This window comes from Neopelma chrysocephalum, unplaced genomic scaffold (assembly GCF_003984885.1).
Source record: "Neopelma chrysocephalum unplaced genomic scaffold, ASM398488v2 Primary Assembly neopelma1_97116, whole genome shotgun sequence".
Lineage (NCBI taxonomy): Eukaryota > Metazoa > Chordata > Aves > Passeriformes > Pipridae > Neopelma > Neopelma chrysocephalum.
The window spans coordinates 1,900,390-1,924,498 of record NW_020925758.1 but is presented as its reverse complement, the minus strand read 5'-3'; the positions used below and the strand labels follow the sequence as shown (position 1 = coordinate 1,924,498).

The 24,109-nt window shown below is 44.8% G+C and overlaps 1 protein-coding gene across 1 annotated transcript in view; it reads left to right on the top strand.

Annotated features, from left to right (window-relative positions):
- LOXHD1 (lipoxygenase homology domains 1) overlaps positions 1-24,109 on the top strand; it is a 149,898-nt gene that overhangs the window by 29,563 nt on the left and 96,226 nt on the right. Inside the window, 6 exon segments of the mRNA XM_027671658.1 lie at positions 11,861-11,959; positions 13,568-13,716; positions 16,982-17,105; positions 18,856-19,106; positions 20,311-20,446; positions 23,929-24,089. Coding sequence (XP_027527459.1) covers positions 11,861-11,959; positions 13,568-13,716; positions 16,982-17,105; positions 18,856-19,106; positions 20,311-20,446; positions 23,929-24,089 — 920 coding nt within the window.

Here is a 24,109-nt window from a genome sequence, read left to right as displayed (position 1 = left end):
ATAATTATGTGGCTTGGTGGGTTTATGTGCCTGTAAAGAAAGATTAGTAACTCTCTCCTAAGTCTGTGTTCCCATTAGCAGTGTTCAGTGCCATGCTCTTCTCCTTTCTGGCTATGTGTCTTCAATCACTGTTTCCCTTTTTTCTTTAGTTTTTCTTTATAAACTACCCAGTCACTGTTGCTGCCAAACTTAGCTACATGCTTTGCTTTCATGCTGTATTTGCTGTCACAGTCAGGAATGTTTTTGGAGGTAATCAAACAAGTTTCTTCTGTGTTCCCTCTCCTGCAGCACCCTCCACTTTTGATCTTCTTCTTGAGAACTTTCCTGTCTTTCTCATGAGGATTTTCCTTCCTCCCTTGAACTGGAGGTCACTGCTGGGATGTGCATCTTCTCTGTGCTATGTGTGGGATGGATTAGGACTTGAGAAAAATGAACTGCTTTTTTTTGGTCATATTTTTCCTTTGTCGAAGAGGCATCTCAAGCATATTTGCAGGGTGCTTGGACCAAAACAGACCATGCTTATGGGGAGACTCAGCCTCTTTCTTGGTGAGGGGCACAGGTCAACCAGAGAATCCCTGCAGGACTGTGACTTTTGAAGGGGTTAATTTAAAGAAAAAAGCAGAGGACTTATCAAAAAATGCAGAAAAGAATATGTAGCAAAACCAGTCAACATATAATGGAAAAAACAGACACACATACTCAAAAAACAAAAGTAAAGTACTTTCCATGATCCAAATAGAGCTACCAAGAATGGTAGTGCTACTTAGCAATTGCAGATGCCTGAGTGATTGCACTTACTTATCTGAGAAAAATGTCTCCCATCAGGTTCCCTGTAGAGTGCCACACATTTCTCAAGGAGAACAGGTTACATTTTAAGTGTTCCTGTTTGAATGATCCTCTATTCCCTGTATTCACATCCGTGGCATCATATGCCAATGGCCCTTTGACAGTGATAGTGTCACAGATTCTTATTTACCCAGCAGCTGCTACTGGCAGCCTGGTTCAATTTACATTACAGGTATTAATTACAAGGAAGGGCTATTGTTCAGCTCTATGCTGCTTCACTTGAGTTTATGAAACCTTAGGATTGTATAACTGTGGCTGAGGCTTTATGCAAAGGACCGGCTCAAAACTGAAGCCAGGTGCTTGTTTTCCTTTGAGTGTTGTGGGTTTTGGGTCACTCTGAGGGTGTCTGATGTCCTACCAAAGCAGTGGGGGAGGAGAGCATTCATAATAGCTGGCAGCTGCATTAATAAGATCTACTGACCCCAATGGAGATGTAAAAGTGCATGAGATTCAGGAGTCAGTCCACAGAATCACAGAATTATTTAGGTTGGAAAAGCCCTCTATCATCAAGTCCAACCATTCCCACACAACTGCCAAGGCCACCACTAACCCATGTCCCAAAATGCCACATTCACCTGGCTTTTAAATCCCTGCAGGGATGGGGACTCCACCACTGCCCTGGGCAGCTGCGTCAGGGCAGGACAACCTTTTCCATGAGGAAATTTTCCCAAAACCCAATCTAAACCTCCCCTGACACAGCTTGGTCATGAACCAGACTGGTCATGAATCATTTGTGCCCCTCAGTGGACAGACCCTCATGTCTCCCCATTCCATGGTGACTCTCATTTGTCTGGACTTCGCTGGCTCTGTTTCTGTTGCAAGTGGGACACGAGGCCTGAGCTTTTCTCCATCCCTGTGTGTGATGGGTACAGCTTTTTATCATCCAGCTGGAAAGCAGGCAGTCCTGAGAGTTGGTCTTCAGGTGGATTGGAGAGTTTCTCAAGACACAATGCTAAAATATTTTTGCGAGGCTGAATTGTGTCCTGATTCATAAAAGAAGCTGAGGTTTGGCCGGGTTAGATGATAAGTTGTCTATCCATGGACGGTCTTTTCTCTGGGGTGAGCACAGGCAGTTATTCAGCTGGTTGAGGTTAGTCTGGGCTCTCTGCAGTGTGACCTCCAGCTATCCTCAGAACAAGGGAAACACATATTGGCTGTTCTTGATTTCCCTTGAAACCTCTCTCTAATCAAACAATTCTCTGTACGTGCCCTTTACTATGAGATCATTCATTTACAAAGGGGATGTTCGCGCACTCCTTAAAATCATGTTTAAGAGCACAGAGAGCTGAAAACAAATTCAGTCTTCTGTGCAATTGCAGTTTACACTAACCTGTGAAATTTTTCTCAAGTCTTTGCAACCTGCCTGTCGCAAATAAAGTTGGGAGAGAAGGACTGATTTCCCTCTGGCTTTTTGGGCATCAGCAGCCTGAAATTATTTAGGATTGGACATGATGGGCTATAAATGTGCATGGGACAGCAGCTCATGTCAAACTCTTTCAAGGCTGCCTATTCCCAGTAGGACAGAACTGCTTATGTGACCTCAAACTGTAGAACTCCTTCTTTTTTGGGTTAAAGTTTAGTCTTATTTGGTCTGTTAATAATGAATGTGAGGAGCACACGTGGGAGCACAACATGTGGCACAACTTGACCTTGAGGATGGGAGAGCCCAACACAGTTTTGTTATGTTTAATTTTCCCATATTTAACTGTGCTGGGAATCGGTCACCTATTGGTTTTTATTGTTATTACATAAAAAATGGATCACAAGATTAGATCAGGTGTAGCTGTGGGCTAAGTCTGGATGGTCCTTTGCAGGCAGACATGAAATTTCTGCCTTCACAAGAACGTGCTTTGAACTGGAAGGTTGCTGGCTGTGTCAGTTCTGGCCTGATTAGGGGTTGATATATGATGCATCTGAGAGTTTGCATGGATATGTCCCAAGGGTAATGGCTGTAGGATCACAATGAGCAGCTGGGAACTGGATCCCAGTTAAGGCAGATGAGTGGTGAAATGTCCCTGTGTGCTTGTGCAGGCAGAGGGAAGTCTCGCCTTTAAAAAAAAATTACAACAACATTTATCGTAATTACAAATGACAGAAGTTCAGATGATCAAGTTGCAGGTCAGTCCCAATCCATTAGTCTTTCAAAAGTTTCCTTGAATCACAGGCCTGCCCTCATCTGGGGCAGAGTTAATGAGATCACCCAAGGAGAGTGGGATAGTTTGTGTTCATGGTGGATCGGAGGGGAAGACCATGGACACAGAGAGAGCCACAGAACAGTTTCCTTTGAAGGCAGGAATGGCAGTCAGTGCAGGCTTTATGAAGGCAATCTGTGCATTTGAAGAAGCAGCCAGTGCTGGAATTCTCTGTCCACTGTGCATTTGAAACCACCTATGCAAGCACACATAGAGTTAACATACTCCAGGTATTCTCTGAGGTTTCTAAATCCACTAGGACCCAAAATTCATATATCTGAGCTGGGAATGTGAGCTGTGTTATTTCTTTCCTCTGCGAAGGAGGCCTGTGCTAAGACTTCACAGTTCATTGTCCAGAGTTTTGCTGTTGGCTGACTTGAAGGCTTATGAGGCATTGACCTGGCTGTGGCTTGAGGAAACACTCAGCCAAGTCCTTCCTGCTGCCATGGGATGTGCATGTCCCTAAGGGCTGGGCTGGATCCCAAGTGGAGCTGTGGCCAATATTTCTCCATAACGTAGCAGTGGTAGAAGCTCTGGTAAGGGGCAGCATTTGAGGTGTGAGGCACCAGTCGACGATGCCCTGTGGGCTTTGCAACCTCATTTTATAAAACAACAGGTTTGGAGAACTGGGCTTGTGGCTGAGCCCCCATCTCTGGAAGGATTTAAAAGGTGTGTAAATGTGGCACGTGGGGACACGGGTTAGTGGTGGCCTTGGCAGTGTTGGGGGAACAGCCTGACTTGTTGATCTTAGAGGGCTTTTCCGACCTAAATAATTTCATGATTCCCAGGGTCGTGTTTCAAAATGAGGTCTCACAGTTTGGAAACTTTCATGATCAGAAAAATGAAAAGAGATTATTTCTGAGGACATAGAAGTGGAAGGAGAGGGAATGAAATATTAATAAGTGTTACCTGCTCATCAAAATTCATCTTTATTTACATTGAGAACTGGAAGTGTATAATCAGCCCAGGAAAATGCAGCTAAATATATTTATGAAATAAATATGAGTTGTTTACTTTTGAGTAATGGTGAATACTCTCTGTGTTAAGGATGAGGCCTTGCTGCATGCTGAAGCATTCAATAAACAAGGTTTGTAGAGGGAGTAATATCTTTTACCACCCCATTGATAACACTGGGGAAAAAAATTGTCATGCTATCTGGCATACTGAGTATCCAGAAATGTCTTTTATCTTTGGTCAAAAATACTCCAGTTGGTCTCATAAGCACTTTACTCTCCCTGCAAACTTTGCCCATCTTATACCACTGTGTCCAAAATGAGGCAGCTATGGACATTTTACTTGTAATGTACTTTTTTGCCTGTTGTTTTATCTCTAAAGATGGGTAAAAGGAAAGAGAAATTGAAATACAGAAATAAAAAGAAACACTAGTGACTTGTAAACCACAAGGAAGACAGGATGCACAGAGCTCTGAAATGGGATGGAAATAGAGATTTGTAATTCATATCGAGGACTTCATGTTTCAAGAGAAAGAATTTTGAAGAGGCATGAGACATCTCTGTGTGTGGCTGGTGTATAGATCTATGTGTACCCAATACAAAACAGACAGTACAGCACGTTTGTGAAGACGTGGGATAATTTTGACTAATTATGTCTATATATGGAAATTAATTCAGCTATCAGTTTTGAAATAGAGTAACTTTTAAAAAAGATATGATTTATTCAAAGCAAGACTTAAATACAGTGACAATGATAAGGTTTTTAACAATACTGTAAAATTATTTCACTCTTATTTCTGAGCAAAAGTGTTTAACCCAAGAGGATATTTTCAGTGATTTCTACAGTTTTGATAATACGAGACCTGGGGAAAGCAGAAAACAGATAATTTCTTTTGTGAAATGTCTGCCTTTTTGTTGTTGTTGTTGTTATTTGGTTGGTTTTGTTTTGTTGGTTTTATTTTTTTTTCTTTAATGAGCTTCCACCCTGGGGCTGAACTAATGCAAAATAACGATAAATCTTGGAGAACTAGATGAACAAGGATTTCTGCACTGCTGTCACAATGTGGGTTGCCCCTGTGCTAAGCTCCCTGCTTCTGCAGCTAAACCACTATTGTCTCCTGAGCAAGGTCATTTAAAGCTCACTTCAAAAAGTCATCATTCCTTTGAAGTCGCAGTAGGAACATCAGTTTAGCATATCCTACAAGCAAAGCCTCCTGCATGTGGTAGATTGCCTCTCACAGGCTCTGCAGAGGGATGATCCAGGCTGAATCCTAATACATTAACTGTTTTGATGCACACTTTGATTCCACATCAGAGCCACAGAAAACGGAGCTGAATCCCACAGTCTCTGGCCTGGGTGGGGAGGCTCAGTGCAGGAGTTAATCATGGGAGGGGCACAAGGCAGAGGTTGAAGGTGGTGCAGTACTCAACAGAGCAAACTCTCTTGTCATAGGGTCACAGAATACCCTGAGTCTGAAGGCACCTCCAAGGAACATCAAGGCCAACTCCTGTCCCTGCACAGGACAACCCCAAGGGTCCCACCATGTGCCTGAGAGCGTTGTCTGAACACTTGTTGAATCGTTTCTTTCTCCCATGTGTTGTGGCCTTCTTGGGTGGCAGCAATAGTATCTCTTAAGAAGACACTTTTACAGAGCTCTTATGAGCATAAAGAAATGCTGAACCAGGGCCACGCCATCCTTGGTGCTGTCTCTAAATATGGGCACCCCAGAGGCATCCAGAGGCTCCTCAGCATTTCTCGCTTGCTAACAAGGTGTTTTGGCTGAGGTGGTCATGGCCAAAAGCCATAGAATTTGGGTTAAAAGGGGCCTTTAAAGACCATCTAATCCAACCCCCTGCAATGAGCAGGGACATCTTCAACTAGATCAGGTTGCTCAGAGCCCTGTCCAGTGCAAAACTCTTCCTTATTCAGCATCCCCTGTGCTCCAGGTGTGCTTGTAACTTGCATTTCCAGTTCAAACCCCTGGTTAAAGGAGCTGTTCCCCACCTCTGAAGGCACAGCTCATTAATAAAGGCAGCTGTCAATTACCCTTGAAAGACATTAATTACTTTTGAGCTCTAAACCAACCTTTTGAATTCAGTGTTCTCCAGGATGGGGAAAAATGTCTTCTTTATCTGTGTGCAGATTGCTTTGTGCAAGCGCAGGACATGATTTTGAGACAGATCTGGCTGCTGGTGAGCTCAGCAGGGCTCCACTGCTTTTGCAGGGTTTGTTTTAGGTGCTCAATATGTTTTGCTCTGTGTGGCTATCTCTAGGGTCCCTGCTACCGTGTCAGAGAGAGGTGTAATGATCGAGGCTGGGTGAGCTTCCCCCTCTACTGTGTTTGCAGAGACTCGACTGCTGGACATGGAAAAGCAGCAGGGCACCTCCACCAGGTCAGCAGAAGCTCATCTAGGAAGAGGAGGTCTTATCCTGGTGGGATGGGCTCTCTCTCAGGACAGACAAGAACTAAACTCAAATGTTTGCTGTGAACCAAGCGTGCTGGGAGGCCAGGCCCCAGCTTCGTGCCCTAACCATAGGCTGTCTGACATTTTAAGGCTGCTCTGACCAAGAACTCTGTCACTGAGGAACATGCTGTCACCAGTGGTATAAATGAGCTCCCATTTTAACAAGTTAGTCCTTTCCATCAAGAGGAGATTTTGTCAGAAAGTTCCTGGTGGGATGGAATGACTGACTCGATCTGACATCAAGGAACCAAAGCATATGGATGTTAAACCACCTTCCCGAGCTCCTGCAAGAAGACTGTGGCAGACTCAGATTGAAATTGTACCTGGTCTACAGATTCAAGCTGCTGCCTCTCCCTCTAGCAACAATTCTTTTCACTTTTCACACTAACCACAAAAGTATTTCTTCTCCAGCAGCAATTCAGAGACAGTGGCAGTGCCTCTCCCCCACCTCCACGCCTTCCCAAATCTGCCTGCTCAGTGCTGAGCAGCTGAGAATGGATCTCAAACATTGCCACTCTTTGAAGCACTGTGAAAACAGAAGGATAATTGCTAAAAGTTGCCCTATGAGAAGAATCCATTGCTGCCCATGGCTTAGATCCCTGGTTTTAACGCTGAGTGTTTTGCCTCTGAGGGCCGTGGCATTTCTCAGATATTGGATGCTGGGGGGCTGCCCTGCTCCGTGGCAGGTCGTGCACACGGCAGGTAGGCAGGGCTGTCTAGCTGGGAATTCACTGTGCCCTGCAAGAGGTGATAACGCTAGGTAATGAAGCACAGACGACTTTGTTTTCCTGCCCAAATCTCCTGCTTCTGCTGCTACAAACTCGGCAGACTGTGTGTAAACACCCTATCTAATGCCCCAGATAACAGTAGCTACAGGATTTCTTTAGGCAATCGCATCCTATGGTGGTTCAAGTGACCATGATATCATATTGCTAAATAAATGGCATTAACAGATGAATATCACACAGCTGAACAGTCACCTGCACCTTGCAGGTGGAAGGATTTGACTGGGATATATCCACGTGTTTTCCATGGCTGGGGGCAGGACGGAGGCTGCACAGGAGCACCCAGGGGTGCTGGGTCTGGATAAAAAGATTCTGAGCAATATGCTGGGCTAGTGCTGCACCCAGCTCATCGGGATGGCATTGGGAACAGCCTGGATGGGGAATACTGGGAGACAGGAGAGCAGCAGCCCCATTCCCTTTGCCCCCCAGGAGCAGCACTGGGAGTGCATCACATTCGCAAAAATAATTCTCTTGGGTCTCGTGTGGAGAGAGCCTGACTCCAGCCCACAGTGCGAGATTAACCTTTCCTCCTCGCTGTTGAGAAGCTGAGGCTGAGTTAATCAGTAACAGACAAGCTGATCGACTGTCACACCTCTGCTAAATTAATGCAGTGGGGTTACATCAGTGCCGCCCCACTGCTTCGCAGGGATGGCATCCTGGCAATGCCTTCAAATGCTTCTTTGGGACAGCTTTGTCTGCGTCAGTGTGTTGGATGAGAGATGTCAGAGGGAGCTGAGTTGTCTCTTAGTGGAGCAGACACCCAACTGTAAAGAGAAGGAAGGTGCTCCAACCACAGAGGGCATTTACACTTGTGTTGCAATGGGAAGAGGAAAGACAGCAGAAAATAGCTACTGCTCTTCCTACTGATTTTTCTTAGCTGTTCTGCTCTTGGCATCTTGCAGTTCGTGCCTCTGAAGCTGCTAATTTTGCTCCTAGGAAAGCTCCCCTCCCCGTGCCTGTGCTGCAGTGAGCCTGCACTGCTTGATGGAGGCACAGCTTTTACATTAGCATTTTGCATGTTCACAGTGCTAGGAGAAGCATTCAGGAAAAAAGATATCCAGGCAACATCTTGATCCCCGTTTTGCAGATGAAGTCAGAGCCATGTATTGAAATTAACAAAAAAAAAAAAAAAAAGCCAAGTCAGTATTTTTGAAAAGATGCTGCTGCTAAGGGCTTAAAGAATAGGGAGCAACATCCACCCATGCTCAAAATGAAGAATGCTTGACTTAAGCCAGATCTCTGCCTGGCTGCAGTGAGAGCTTTTTCTTGCATGCTTTTAGCAGCTGAATCCTCACTGTTTTTTTGAGAGGTAGCTTTCCTTTCTGTTTAAATTTTCACATCCACCACGTCATTCTGTAAGATGTGCTGATGTATAAAGCAAAGGACCCCTGAGCAGCATGAAATGCTCCTCTCCCTGCTGCAACTGAGTGTTGAATTGCTTAGAGAGGGAGAGAGTTCTGGCAAAAATTCAGTGTGGCTCAGGATTGAGCTTGTTTTCTTCCTGACGATTTTCCTGTATGCAGACCTGAGAGGTCCTGACCCCAGGTATGGGGTCAAGCTACACTGCACAGTTTCATAGTTGTAAACGTGAAAAAAAATTAAAGGGAAAACCTGATGAGCAGAGGCTAGGTGTGATCCCATAGTCTGTGAAGCAGGGACGTGCCATAACCTCTGCCAAGGACCTCTAGTGCTCTTGGAGTAGCTTTGCCCATGGAAACACATCAGCACGGAGAACGGGCCTGCCAGCACATGTTCTGCACCCCAGCCTTGCTTACATTTTAGGGGGCAACATAAACCCCTCACAGCACAGTGCCCTGTGATTGCCACCAGCTCAAAATAACCCATCTGTGGTCTCAGGAATCAGCTCTGCCACCGGGCTCTCTGTGCTGACACTCCATGTGTGTATATAGAGCCCTTGGGACCACTTAGTGTTCCGAGCAGGTTGTCAGAGGATATCATTCTGTACCTTAGATTTGAAATACAGCCATGCTGAGAAACCTTTCAAGGTGTTTGGTCTGGCAAATAGTTTTACCAATGGTTTTCTTGCTGACCAGACGTTATTTCTGCAGAAGCTGTACAAGGTGTCCTCCCTGCCCTGTGTTTGGTCGCTGCTCCTCAGTGCTCTTCATGGACTTGATCTCTGCATGTCCTCCTTGATGCTCTGCATGCATTCAGGCATCCTTCTGGTCTGTATTTCAAGAGGCATAAGACCTTATCCTACAAGGGCAATCTAAGTTGGGCTACTGTTGCTTGTCCTTTTGAGGATCCTTTTATCCCATCAAGTTCTTCTGGCTCCTGAAAAGTGGAGTGGAAAATTAATCGCTGACATGAGAAAAAAATATTCTAGAGGAGGTGTAAGGAGCAAAGCTTCTGGAAAAATGTGGTCTGTAATTAAAGGTCTCAACATATAGTGGGTCAGTTTTAGTTAGAGCAGCTTAGTGGCCAAGTGGGAGCTGTAAATTGCACCATCTCTATCCTTGGCTAATGCAAATGAACTCTTTTGGTGTCAGTACAGCTCTAGCAGGTTGTTAGAGCTCTGTGAACTGAAGCAAAAGAGTTAAAGAGAATCATTAAGGCGCTTTCTCCCTTGTCTGAGCCTGGATCTGTCCTCCTCTTTCCTGTTATTTAGTATTTATTGCAGTTTTATCGTTATTATTTTATTTGCAATGGCATGTTTTGCGATGGGGCGCCAAGGATGTCAGCTCGATTTTCAGCCTTTTCCCAGCACAGTCATTAAACTGTGACAGGTGATTTTCCCTTCTGTTTGAGCTCTGCTTTTGTATACCTCACCCTGGGAGCTGCGAGCGTCATTATAATTCAGGGGATGGTCCAACAACCACTTCTCCTATGTTTGCTCTCACATCCTCTGCCTCAGCAGGAGCATGTGCACCAAAGTGTCTGCTGTCCTTTAGAATAATTTTTAATATGCACTGGTTATGGTGGAGGAGGTGGGGGACCCGTTCTGGGAGTGGTAACCCGGTGTTTGTGATATTCCATGGCTCCCGAGGGAATCCATTTCTGGAGTTGGCTGGGAAGCCCAGAGAAGGTTTTCCCCTAAATTTGCACCTGCCAAAGGGAAAAGAGTTGCAAATCATGAATCACGGTTAACAGTTGGACTTGAAGATCTTAGAGGTCTTTACCAGCCTTAATGATTCTGTGGTGCAGAAGGTTTTGTTTCTGCAAAGGATGTGTGTGTGAGGAGACCTGTGCATTTGACCCTTTCATGGGAACAGAGTGTCTGGGACTCAGAAATAAAGAGCTGAAGTAGCACAGAGCTTTCAGTGTCAGCTGCCCAGGGCTCAGTAACAGAGACTTTGTTGAGGGCATATATGAGATCATGTACTGTTCAGCTGTAGATTTTGCATTCCTTTTCATCAGTTTTCTTTTGTGTCTTGCTGTCTGCCTCCAGCACTGGTTTTTCATGGAAGATACAGCACCAGATGCTTGTCACGGCTGTTTGCCTGGAGGAGCAAGGTGGTCAGGTAGACTTGGGTGGTAGATTCTGAAATTTGCTTGTATTTGGCCCAAATAAAGTCACACTGAAGGTCATGGGAGTTTTGTCATTGGTTTCAGAAGAAGCCAAGCTCTCGCTGGCTGTCCTTGGGAACAAAGTGAGTCCCACCCTGATCCATCTGAAGAACTTGCTTTTCAAAGGCACGGACATGACATGTGTGAAGTGTTTGTGGTCTGGCTCACCCACAGGGGTTTTGTGTTGCTTTTTGCCACACATGATGTATCTTCACGGTGTCACAGCTCCTTGGATTTACTCCTGTTTCCCCATAAAATGAAAAAGACTGGATTTTTTAATTTTTTTTTTAAACTCAGCAGGGTGGCCACCTTCACATTTTTGTGTTCATGCAGTGACTGACCTTTCACAGAATCATAGAACCAGAAAATGGTTTGGGTTGGAAGGATTATATTATTCCAAGCCCCTGCCATGGACAGGGACACCTTCCAGGTTGTTCCAAGCCCTGTCCAACCTGGCCTTGGACACTTCCAGGGATGGGGCAGCCACAGCTTCTCTGGGCAACCTGTGCCAGCCCCTCACCACTCTCACAGTCAAGAATTTCTTCAGTATATCTGATCTGAATTTCCTGTTTTTCAGTTTGATTCCATTACTCCTTGTTCTATCACTACACTGCTATTTCCTCGAAATACTTGTCACCAGCCAGGCTTAATATAAACTAAACTGCAGAAATAGCTCTAGGACAGCACTGGGATCAGAGGGGTCAGGTCTGAGCTTGGGCAGACAGCTGGCTCTGTAACTCTGTAACTCCTTGACATCTGGAGAAAGCAAAGCTTGTGTGTAGGTCCGAGTTCATTTAATGCCCTTTTATCAACATGAAGATTTTCACTTTCTCATCTACTTCACCTTTCAGTGTCAAGGCCAGGAACTGGGTGATCTGTGCTCTTGCCCTGGGCAGTGAACATGCAGTGTCAGAGTTCTACCTATGGATTTTATTCCTCATACGGAGAAGAGGGTCGGTGTTCCAAGAACCATCGTTCAGACAAGCTTTCGAGAGAGTATCAGCCCAGCCTGAATTGCTTTGTGACATTATGTTCTGTATCAACCTGCTGAGTTATTAATGTATTGTGATTTGTGCCTCTCTCCTTGCAGTCAATAAGTACGTGGTCCGGGTTTTCACTGGTGAAGTCAGCGGCAGTGGAACGGATGCAGATGTCTTCATTAACATCTTCGGTGAGAAAGGAGACACAGGTATTCAAATGCAAATAATTTCCTAAAATATTTCCTCCTGCTCTGCAGGACCGTGATCTGAACAACTCACAAAGGCGATGTGGCAAGCGCGGAATAATTTGGCTGAGTGAAAGGCACAACAAATGGTGGTTTTAGCTCTGGAGCTTCTCACATCCACATCCACTGGAAGCTGCGACTGCAGTGCAGCACTCATGGCTGGGCTGTGACTGAAGTTACCTACCACTAAAAAACCCAAACCCTGGGAAAATGCAGCATAAACCACCAGCGGGAAGCAGTGGAGGAAGTGCCAGTCCACTTAAGCATCCAACACGAATGTGTATTTACAGTGCATGCATTAAGAGCTCTGTGTCTCATTTTCTGGGTCCCTGAATGGGTAATGATGTCCCTTCTGTGTGGCAAATGTTGGGGCTGAGCCTGCCTGGCCATTTGGAAAAATAATCTCACCAAGGTTTCTGTTAGTCGGCTTTAAATCAATGGTGTTAGCTTTTTTATTTTTTTTATGTAGACTGTTTACAAAAGTGGCCTAGAAACATTAAATTAGTCATTTAAAAAATATTTTTAACTGAAAAATAATAAAATATGTGCCTGAACCAAACTCTTGGGGCCATGGAGAAAAGTGGGTGGAAATTCCTGGAGACCCAGAGAGCAAATATTCTCTCACTTCTACACTGCACCTATTCTATCAAATTCAAGAAATAATGATATTGTGTCTGCCAAGTATCCTTGAACAGATGATGAAACCTAGTGGATGGGGCTCATCCTTGATTAATCCTCCAGACTTTTACAAGGGGATTCATCTGATCTCACTGAAGACATCCAAAAGTGGGAGTCTAAATCTAAGCTGGTTGTCCTGGCACTCTGTCATATCTACACAAAGAAATAACACCCCTAGAAAATGATTCATTGCCTTCTACGGAAAGTGGGATGAATTGCCCACTGACACTTTTCCCTGCACTGGTGCCTTGGGTGGGTTCAATCCCACTCACAGCATCACTCACACAGGAACAACGTTGGCTAAAACCAGAGTCAGAGCTTTAATACTTTTCATAAAGGCAGACTCCTGTGAGATCAGGAAAAAGCCAACAGCCCTGGCTGGGTCCTAATTTGAAAAGAAATCCTTCTTGTCGGATGCAGCAAAGAATTCCGTGTCCTGAAATGTCAAAATCTGCAGCTTGTGACCAAAGCCTTTTTTCTGAACAGTTTGGAGATTTTCAAAGACATTAAAAATAAAAGGGAAATGTGGTGATATTAAAAAAAAAAAGAAAAAAGAAAAAAAAAGATTTAAGAGCCATCTGGATATATATTTCTGAAAGCTCTGAGAGCTGTAAGTAACTGTGACATTAGAATGGAAATCCTGGTCTTTTGTGTGCTCAAGAAAAGGTACCCTTTTTATTAGAATATAAAGTCCTCTGCCTTTACCTTGAATCCTGGTTGCAGAGAGCTGATACCTGGGGAATATTTGATTCAGCCAGTGATGATATTCCTAAATATTCCTTTACTTACAAACACATGTGCCAGTAACCCTTTCCTCCTTGGAGTTATTTTTTATTATATTGTTTATTTGTTTGTTTAATCTTATTTTATTTTTTATCTTTTTTTCCCCCTCAGGTGTGAGGAGACTGGACAATGACAAAGACAACTTCGAAAAAGGAGCAGAGGACAAGTTCACACTTGATGCTCCAAATCTGGGAAAATTAAGAAAGATTAATATAGGGCATAATAACAAGGGAGGCTCTGCTGGCTGGTTCCTTGCAAAGGTTAGTTACTCATGAGAAATTCAATATAAGCATGCCAGGGGTCAAAATATCCCACTTACCCTCTCGATGGTCTGGTACCAAGAAAATGTAAGGATAATTGCTGGTGATACAAGTTACTGAGAGAGTCACAAATCAAGTTTTCACCTTTCCAGAAGTTCCCTCTTCAGGACTTGCTTTTTCAGCAGAGCAAAGAGGGCTGATGAAGCGCTGGCAGCAGCCTGGTGTGCGCCAGCATGGTGCATCTCAACCAGGTGCAGCAGATTCAAATTGGGCAATTAGAATTCCAGTTGGGTAGTTTGGTTTCAAACTAAAACAGGGCTGATCTGGATTAGACATAAGGAAGAAGTTGTTTTTGTTTTTTTTTATAATGAAGGTGGTAAAACACTGGCACAGGTCCTGTCTCAATCACAGCAGTTTGTTTGACCAAGGAGGATGAATTCTCCAAGCCAGGGCCTCCAAGCCCCCTCTCATTCTGTTGACTTAACTCATTACCAAGACCATAAAGATACCAGAGTCTAAGAAATATCTGTTGGGTCTGTTCACACTGGAAATTTGCAGACTTACAGCTTGGCCAAGTTTAAGTGATTTGTCACTGGCACAGCAAAAGATCCCTTTCTTCCTCTTTCCTGCTCATTTTAATCTGCTGCTATAAGGTAGGAAGGTATTACAGCTTTTAGTGAAATGGTTGAAGGAGTATTTTAAAAAGAGAAATCTATGACTCTTCCCTCGTCTCATTTTCTTTTCTCTGCTGGTGTAGTTTAACATAGCTGGCTTTAATCCACAGAAGATCTCACCCCAGATTTGTAAATCCTAGGTAAGAGAGTAGTTTGATGGATTACAAATGCAAATATTAGTACATGCTTTTCCACCATCACCATACAATGCAGGAAAAGTTATGATGTTGGTTGTCCTTGAAAAAAGCAGAAATGAAAAACAGAGCAGTTGTGCTCAGTGTAACAGACAGTGAGGGGAAAAAAGCACGGAAAAAGAACCTCATTCTCACGTCACAGGTGACGTGACATGTTTTTTAATGTTGGTGAGTTTGCTAAGTCCCTAAGCCTGGAGTAGCGATGACTTGCAGCCAACACGTTAACCCTGCCACAAGCCTCCAAGATGTTTGTGATTAAGTGGAAAGCAACTTTTAGCTTGCAAATTCATCTGGAAGTTCAGAGAACTGAGCTAAAATATCTCAGTTATTGTCTACTGTTGGTAGATGGTTTTGTGTGAGTTGCTCCAATACTTGGAGGCTCTAATGTTCTCACTCCTGAATGAACCTGTTCTCAAGTTTCTTGTGTTTTCAGCGTGGCTTATCCTCAGAGATGGTTTTCCACCTCTAAATATATGAATAAACCCATTAGAAGGAACCCAGAGAGGATCAGCTGGTAGAGAGGAATCAGAGTGTTGATATTTCTCCTGAACCTCGTCTATTTTATTCTCTGACACTCCAGCACAGCACTGCTCTCTCATCCTGACAACCCCAGCCCTGGCAGACGCTGATGTCTACGGAGGCACAACGAGAATCAGTGATGCTACAGGCAACAGCACGGTGTGGGATGAGTGACAGGAGGGGAAGCTCTGTTTTCCAAAGAATGGCTTCATAAATTTATCCGAAAAGACAGATTTCAGATTCTCCCTGTTTGTTGAGAAAAGTGTCAAGGGCTTTCTATCCACAATAGCGAATTTTTTTTTTTCCCTCTGAGGCATAAGCCATGCAGGGGAATAGAGATTTTGATTTCTTCTCTTCTTACCGAAATTCTTCAGTACTCTTCTCTGCTACAGTAGCTCTATCTATGGCAGGCTTCAGGAGCCCAGAAGAAGATACTAGTAAGAAACACCTCAGCAGAATGTGCAAAAAACTACCATCTAGTGTTAAGGGGGAAGATTGTTCCCTGGCTTGTTTTATTAAAATATCACCGAATCTTATGGTTTGGTTTGACAGGGACCTTCAAGATAATCTATTTCCAACCCCCTGGCATGGGCAAGGGATGCTTTCTGCCAGACCAGGTTGCTCCAAACCCTGTCCAACTTCCAGGGATGGGGCAGCCACAGCTTCTCTGGACAACCTGTGCCAGGGCCTCACCACCCTCACAGCCAGGAATTACTTCCCAATATCCCATCTAACCCTGCCCTCTGGCAGTGAGAAGCCGTTCCCCCTTGTCCTGTCAGTTCAGACCCTTATCCCAAGTCCCTTTCCAGCTCTCCTGGAGCCCCTTTAGGCACTGCAAGGGGCTCTCAGGTCTCCCTGGAGCCTTCTCTTCTCCAGGGGAACCCCCCCAGCTCTCCCAGCCTGGCTCCAGAGCAGAGGGGCTCCAGCCCTCGGAGCATCTCCGTGGCCTCCTCTGGACTCTCTCCAGCAGCTCCATGTCCCTGTGCTGTTGTTCCCCAGGGCTGGAGGCAGCTCTGCAGGGGGGTCTCAGCCAAGGGGGCAGAGGGGCAGAATCCTTCCCTGCCCTGCTGCCCATGCTGTGGGATCAGTCCAGGGCACAGATATTTCTAGGTTGGGTCGTGTCCATCCTCTCCCCCACCAGCCCCTCCAGGACCTTCTCCCCAGGGCTTCTCTTGATCTGTTCTTTATCCAGCCTGTGTTTGTGCTTTGAATTGCCCCAACCCAGGTGTGGGATCTTGCACTTGGCCTGGTTGAACTTCATGATGCTTGCACAGCTCCACCTCATTGGTGGTCCAAAGAGCCAAATCCCTCCAAATTAGAAGCTATTCCTACCACAGGGTATCGCAGCTGCCTTTGCAATGGTTCCATCCTGGAATAACTGATCGGGATAAAGTGATGTTACTAGGTCACACGAGCTGATCTGATGGTCTTGATTTGCCTTGGAACTCCTAGGTGTTATTTTATAACAAGGTCCCAAAGCAGAGAGAAAGAACACAGCCTGTTCCCAAGGCAGAACAAAGAGCTGTCGCTCAGCTGATGGAGAAGAGTAGCCAGCAAACATGCTCTGGAGAGAGGGAAGACAGGCCAACCAGCTGGTCTTGATAGCAGAGACATCTGGTCTCGTACACCGCAGAGTGGGTTCACTGGATAAAAAAAGCAAAAGGAAAAAGCTGGTTTTTTACTCACTGATTGTCTGAAACTGTATCAGTATTAATTTAGGGAATGGAGAGGGATCTGCTCGAGTACTGAGTGTGTTAAATACCAGGTCAGAGCATGTACATTAAGCTGCTCCTCTTCTTCCACCCCTCGTGTAACACCTTTGCTTTTTCCTTTTTTTTTATTTTTATTTTCCAAAGTGCTGTTTCTTTTTTCTCTCAGGTGATCATCGAGGACATTGGCAATAAGTGTGTGTACGAATTCCCAGTCGGACGCTGGTTTGCTCTAGATGAAGACGATGGAAAAATCCAGAGGGACATTCTTGTTGGGGGCACCGAAGCCACAGGTAAATTCGTGGGCTGAATCTGTGGTGGGAAATGGGAAGTTAATGCTATTAGCCATGTTTTCTTGAGAAGATTGAATGCCTTATGCTTAGGGAGATCGGCAGTGAACCATCTGCTGGTAGCAGGATGTTTTGTACAAGGATCCCTGAATTACCACCTTATTTCCCACCTCTGTGTCTTATTGGTGAAGCTTTGCAGGACCTACAAGCTGGGTTATCACCCGAGGCACCTGGATAAGGGCCTGATGGGCAGAGGATGAAAGATCCAGCAAGTCTCTTACCAGTTTCTAGGGAGTGGTTTGCTATTTCCACAGTCACCAGTGTGCCACACAGTAGCGAATATTGTACTTCATGTTCTTGTCTGGGGAACTACACATACTTTTACAAAACGAGAAAGGCAGTGCTGATCCCTAAATCAGTCTTTCTTATTATCCAGCATGATTAAAGCAAAGACAACCAAAATTTATGTCTCTGTTAAAAGAAACTTGCACGTAAAGTCAACAAAAGAACTGACCACAAGGCAGAAGATTATTTGGATAGTGTTCTGCCTGTATTTATTTATTTATTAGCATAAAGGCAAACACTTTGACCATGCATGTAACAGCTGTTCTTTACTTCCTTGCATGGTCTTCAACATCTGCAGTCCTTGTATTTCCCCTGCATGTGCATGAGAAAAGTGGTCTGGGTGCAGATTCCTGACTTCAGGATGCTCTTTAAGAAAAATTAGGGAAGATGGGAAATAAAACAGAAATGTAATTCATTCAGTAAAAGCTTCCTTTATTTTTTACCATTCATGACTGTGCATTCTTTTTTCCTGCTCTCGTGAGTTTTGCTGAAGATTTATCCAATAGTAAAGCATGCTTGAGTCAAGTTTTTAATGTAAATTTCAAAGGAAGGATAATTCAGACGAGAGTGAGTTCTGATGTTTCTACTTCATCCAAAGTCCCTATTGAAATTTCTGGCTGATTTAATCAAAGAACTTAGCTTGGGCCCCAACTGTTTTATACATGGTCCCTAAGACATTGTTAGAGTGTTTTAGGTGTCTACATGGTGCCATGAGACAGGTCTACGGTGTGCTTGCCTATGAGCCTTCTGAGAGGTAAGGTTGTAGGAAGAAGTGTTTTCTTTCTTAGACCAACAGTTTGAGCTAGGAAAAAAACCCCAGAAAACCAAACAGGACACTTTTATGCATATTGGCTTCCCTTCAGAAATATTTTTCTTTCTTCCAGCTGGGTTAGTATCTCTCCCAAACCTTGTTTTGCTGAGAACTTTGGGCTCTCACAGTGACTATGGAGGTCCTGGTGGCTTCAGCAGCATTATAAACTGCTGAAGTTTCCAGATTTTTGTGATGCTGCAGATCTTACCACCACTGTTTAAAGCAACACTTTTCCATCCTCTCAGCATTCCCTGACACATTTAGTGCTTGGTGTCTCTCAAAATCAAACTACTCAGTTACCAATTCAGTTTTATTGCCTTTCTTCACCTAATTATCACCACATGGTGAATAAAACCCCCCCATTATTTTCCATTGGGCCACATGATAGGGATTTTGTCACCCCAAGCCTGTTTCTCTTGGACAGTCTGAAGGTAGATGTGTATTTCTCAGAGTTATGTGTGGGACAAACACAAATTAAGCATTGCACTGTTGTCTAAGTCAAAAGTCAAAATAGACCAGTGGGAAACCAATAGAGTCCGACGTAAATCCAATCAAAATCATAACTCTCAGACTCCTTTCCTCTCCCAATTCCTTCAGGTATTGTGTACAACGTGGCTGTAGTGACAGGAGATATCAGAGGAGCTGGCACAAACTCCAAGATCCACATAATCCTCCACGGCTCCAAAGGCTTAAAGAACAGTGGGAAGATTTTCTTGGAAGGAGGTGAATTTGAGCGTGCCAGGACAGATCTCTTCAACGTGGAGATAGCTGCTCTTCTCAGCCCTCTCAGCAGGGTCAGCATTGGGCATGATAATTGTGGAGTCAGTTCTGGCTGGTTCTGTGAGAAGGTGAGACTAAAATTATCATAAACTCGAAGAATCATTTAGGTTGGAAAAGACCTCTGAGGTCATGGAATCCCAGCATTAAGCCAACACTGCCAAGTTTTTTTGTCTGTAGGCAGCTGTCAGATTGTCTCCTGACCCCAACCTGACCCCAACAACCAAGTACGGTTTAAAAATAAATAAATAAACCTGCTTTTGTTTGGATGGCAATATCCACGACTTAACAAGTCAATACTATACATCATGCACGGGAGTAACTGATTGCCTCAAAGGCACATTAGATGCATAAGTCAATCACTCGCTAATTGGGTTGATTGCCCCTCTGCAGTCACAAAGAGAGAGATTATTGTTTGCTCAGCTCCAAAAGCACCTTCAGATGTTCGCCCAAGGGGCCGGACAGAACTGCAGCCTTGGATTGTGCTGAGCGTTTCAAAGTTATCATCTACATTCAGACTTCCCTGAAGTTTCTAGATGCTGCTCCGGAGCTCAGAAATTATTAAAAAAAAAAAAAGAAAACCCAAACAAACAAACAAACAAAAACACACACCCCCCCAAAAAACCAAACAAACAAAACCCCCAAAACAAAACCAGAAACTAACAAAACAATACAAAACCAAACACAAACAAACAAAAACAAAACAAAAAAACTAAAACAATCCATCAACAAGAAGTGGCTGACCTCGGCTGTTACTGGGAGGTAGTGGGGCAATATGTGATGTGAGATCATGTGCAAGGTCAGCAGGAGGTGATGGGAGGATAGGGAGGGGGGCAGCTGCCTATCCTGAAGCTATGTGGAAATGCAGTTTTCCTGGAAAGCAAAGTCAGCTTAGAATGTGTTTGAAGGCTTTTTGTATCTTGCGTGTTCTGCAAAGCCCTGCCGTGCACTGGTGTGGTGCAGGGCTGGCTCCTGCAGCCACCCTGCCTGCTCCCATTCCCTTCCCCTCCTGGTGTTTCACCTCTTCTTGGTTGACCCCTTTTGATGTACTGCTGCAAAAATGGGAATAACAGGACAGATGGGTTGTAACTGTACTGCAAATTGGGAATTGTGCAGCCAGTCCTGTTCATGTTGGTCCAGAAAACCTGATTTTGAGAGAAGGACCAAGATCTCCAGCTCTGTCTCTGCTTTGGTTATTTAAATTTTCAGGATCAAGGTGCCAGGGGCTGCCAGTAGCAGAATATTCAACCCCACTTTCCCAATCTCTTTTCCCAGGTGGTGGTTTACTGCCCATTCACTGGTATTGAGCAAACCTTCCCGTGTGGGAAATGGCTGGATGAAGATGAAGGAGATGGTCTCATAGAGCGGGAACTCTATGAAATGGTCTCTCTACGCCAGAAAAGACTGAAAAGTAGGTAAAAGTGTCCAGGGCCTCCTGTGACCATCACCCCCTGTCCCACAAGCAACATGAGTGTCACCTGAGTGACATGGGACGACTCGTGGTCAAGTAGAGGTGAACTGAGTCATTGAGTCATAGAATGGTTTGGGTTGGGAGGGATATTTACAGACCATCTCATTCCAACCCCCTGCCATGGGCAGGGACACCTTCCACTATCCCAGGTTGCTCCAAGCCCTACCCAGTGTTGCCTGGGGCACTTCCAGGGATTGGACAGCCACAGCTTCTCTGGGCAACCTGGGCCAAGGTTTCACCACCCTTACAGACAGGAATTCCTTCCCAATATCCCATCTAACCCTGCCCTCTGGCACTGGGAAGCCATTCCCCCTTATCCTGTCCCTCCATTCCTTGTCCCAAGTCCCTCTCCAGCTCTCTGGAGCCCCTTTAGGCACTGCAAGGGGCTCTCAGGTCTCTCTGGAGCCTTTTCTTCTCCAGGTGAACCCCCCCAGCTCTCCCAGCCTGGCTCCAGAGCAGAGGGGCTCCAGCCCTTGGAGCATCTCCGTGGCCTCCTCTGGACTCACTCCAGCAGCAGCACATCCTTCTGATGTTGGGGCATGAGCTTCAGCTTTGAGCATCCTGCTTTGGGGAGTTTAAAATGAAACTTCTACAATATTTTGAAGAATTACTCTCATTTTCTTAGGGGGAGAGGTTAGACCTGTCAGCCTTCCTAGGTTCACTGTGCTTGTGGCTTCCTCAGCCACCATCTTATGTTTGCAGACAAGCCAGGCTACATTTCCTATCACTACAGAAGCAAAGTTTTCTTGTTCGAGATAGAAACAAAGCCTAAATACAATAAGAAGACAACCCTGAGAGAGAGAAAAAAACGGGAAGAAAAACAAAACTCTTCCTGCTAACTTCAACTTCTTTTTTTTCTTCTTGACCTCAGAGAAATAACCAGTGTGAGTCCTGTCCAGCTACTAAATGTGCCTCCCGAGGCACAGGGGTGCTGAATGTGAAGGCTTCTCTGTAGAGGGAGGCAATGGCACACGTTTGCAGGGAGGAGCTGCTCTGTGCCTTGCCGAGCAGTGCACGGGCATGTTCATCGTGCTCGTCCATCCACACAGGCTCCAGCACCGCTGGCTGGTTTTGCACCAAGCAAAACACATCGTTGCCCATCTCGCCTACGCCAGTGCCTGCGTGTGTGTAAACAGAATCTTTTAATTAGGATAATGGACACAGCTTAATCCGCGTGCTTCGGGTGGGCTCCTGCTTAAACAGCAGTTCATTTAAATAAGCTTTATCTAAATGTTAGTCAGTGTTGTAACCACACTGCGCCTCCCCGACTCGGTCCATTTAGCTAAAGCATCTGCAACCTTTAACCCTCTATTATCAGCTCTGATTGTTATTGACAGGCTAATTCCCCTGCCACTGCAGTGCAGGAGATAGACAGGGAGCATTAGCCTTGAGAAATCTGTGACCTTTAGCTGCCAGATTATAGAAGCGTAAGACTTGGAGTTAGAAAAGACCTATTATGTCATCTCGCCTATCTCCCCGTGCATACAGGACTGTCCCTTTCTGTAGAGCTGATCAAAGCTGGGCTGAACCTCGCTTGGGGTATCCATGGTGAAACATCTCCCAGCACAGCATCCCCAAGCTGCTCCCACAGCAGATTGCAGCTCCGGGTGTAGCTTGTATTTATTCTGTTGTTTTGTGTTTTTTTTTCACTCACTCCCTTCCTCATCTGGAATGTTATGCTGGAAACTGTTGTGTCAGCTTTAGCCCTCCCTGGTGTTTGTGACCTGGGGAGTATTTGCTCTGGCTCTGAGAATTTCCTGACTGCCTGGATGCCTTGATGTGAAGGCGCAGAAAACAGGGGAATGTGCCCCATGAGCCGTAGGAGGAGGATGATGGGCATTTGGGGAAATGCCTGTTCACCCCCAGCAGCTGCTGCCCTAGCTCACCCATGTTTCTCCCTGTGTGGTTTCTCCCTGACAGCCCTCTATCTGCATTTAATCCTGGTACAAGGTCCCGTTTTCCCCTCCACACAGGCATCACTCCTCTTTTCCTTCAGCAAGAGGTCAGGGAGGCCAAACCAGACAGATGAGAGCAGTCTCTGGTGTCTGAATTGCCCTTGCTCTTTTCCCCAGGGAGACCAGGCTTCTCTATCACATGTAATCCACAGAACTGCCTTTGCTTCGTTTCTGCTCATATAAAACCTGCTGGTGCTTTTCAGAAAGGAGTGGTCATGAACATTTTGTATATTATTAAAACAGGGACAAAACTTTTTCTAAGAGTTCCCTCTTCCCTTCATTTTTTTTTCAGTAGCTCTTGCCCCCCCTTTTTTTTTTACAGTCAAACACTGAGTAGATCGGTAAAAATCTAATTTATATGCATGTCATCATATTTTTATATTCCATTCTGGGCTCTGAAGGTCAAGCCATGCTGGTGTGGGCTCAGGCATACTGAAAGGGTTAGGAATTCTCTCATTAAGATTTGTTAATAATTCAGCTGATGTCTGAGTGAGGAAAGAAGGCTGTTCCCTCTCCTGCAGGTGCTGCAAGGCCTGCAGGAGCAACACACATTATCATCAATAAAGAATGCAGATGAGGGGCTCTTTAGAGGAAATAATGTCACCTCTATATATGCTACCACCCTCTCATATGAAAATCAATGTAAACTTGCTGGTCTTACAGTTAAAATAAAGAGGAGACTTAAGAGAGAAAAAATTTGCAGCTTGGCCACAATCTTTTAGCACATCACGTAGCATTAAAAAAAAAGTGCTAACTGAAGTTGGGTGGGATTTAGGCATTTAAATAATTTAAAAACTTTTGGAAAATATCTTTGCATTGCTCTTGAGTGTGTTTGCCCCACGTGGTGCAGCCTGGCTAAGGATAGCTGAGTGGCCTCTGAGCCAGCCTGTTTTGCAAAAGGCATGTCTGGGGTAACTAGTGCAGTCTCAGGAAGGCTCATTAGCTCAGGATGAGGTGATACCATGTCTGTACAGTACTGGTCCTTGTTCCAGACACAGATCTAGGAAGTTCAGGGGCTACCTGGAGCTGCATTGCACCGTGCTCAAGTAACTGGAGACTCTTTCCCTTTGGCAAAAGGAAAGCTGAATATTTCCTTGGCTTTATGGTCTGTGAAGCTAGAGCTGTTTGACAAGTATACTGAAACTACAGGGATGGAACACATCTCTGCATTACCCTATTACTAATGTATAAGAGAAGAATATGGTTTACCTGAGAAGCGGTGATTTTTGTTTTTTCCTAATTTTCTTTTAAATGAAATCACAGAATTGTATTTCCAGCCAATCTCATTCCTTTAAGTCATGTAACAGCTGATTATGTTTGTGCAGAAAAAGAGGAAATGTCTTGGTCTTCTTTCATATCATCCTGCCCTCTCTACCTATCAGAGGAAATAATGAGAATTGTGGTTTTTTACCAGGTTACCCTTAAAACTTACTTTTAGAAACAAATACCTTGAACCTTTCTTTCTAGAGAACCCCTGGTCTCTGTGGATCTGGACGAGCGACATTAAGAATGCAGGGACAGATGCCACCATCTTCTTCCAGATTTATGGAGACAAGGGGAAGTCAGATGAGATGAAGCTGGACAACAATTCAGACAACTTTGAAACTGGACAGACTGACAAGTTCATGGTATGAATCTTGTGCAAGTG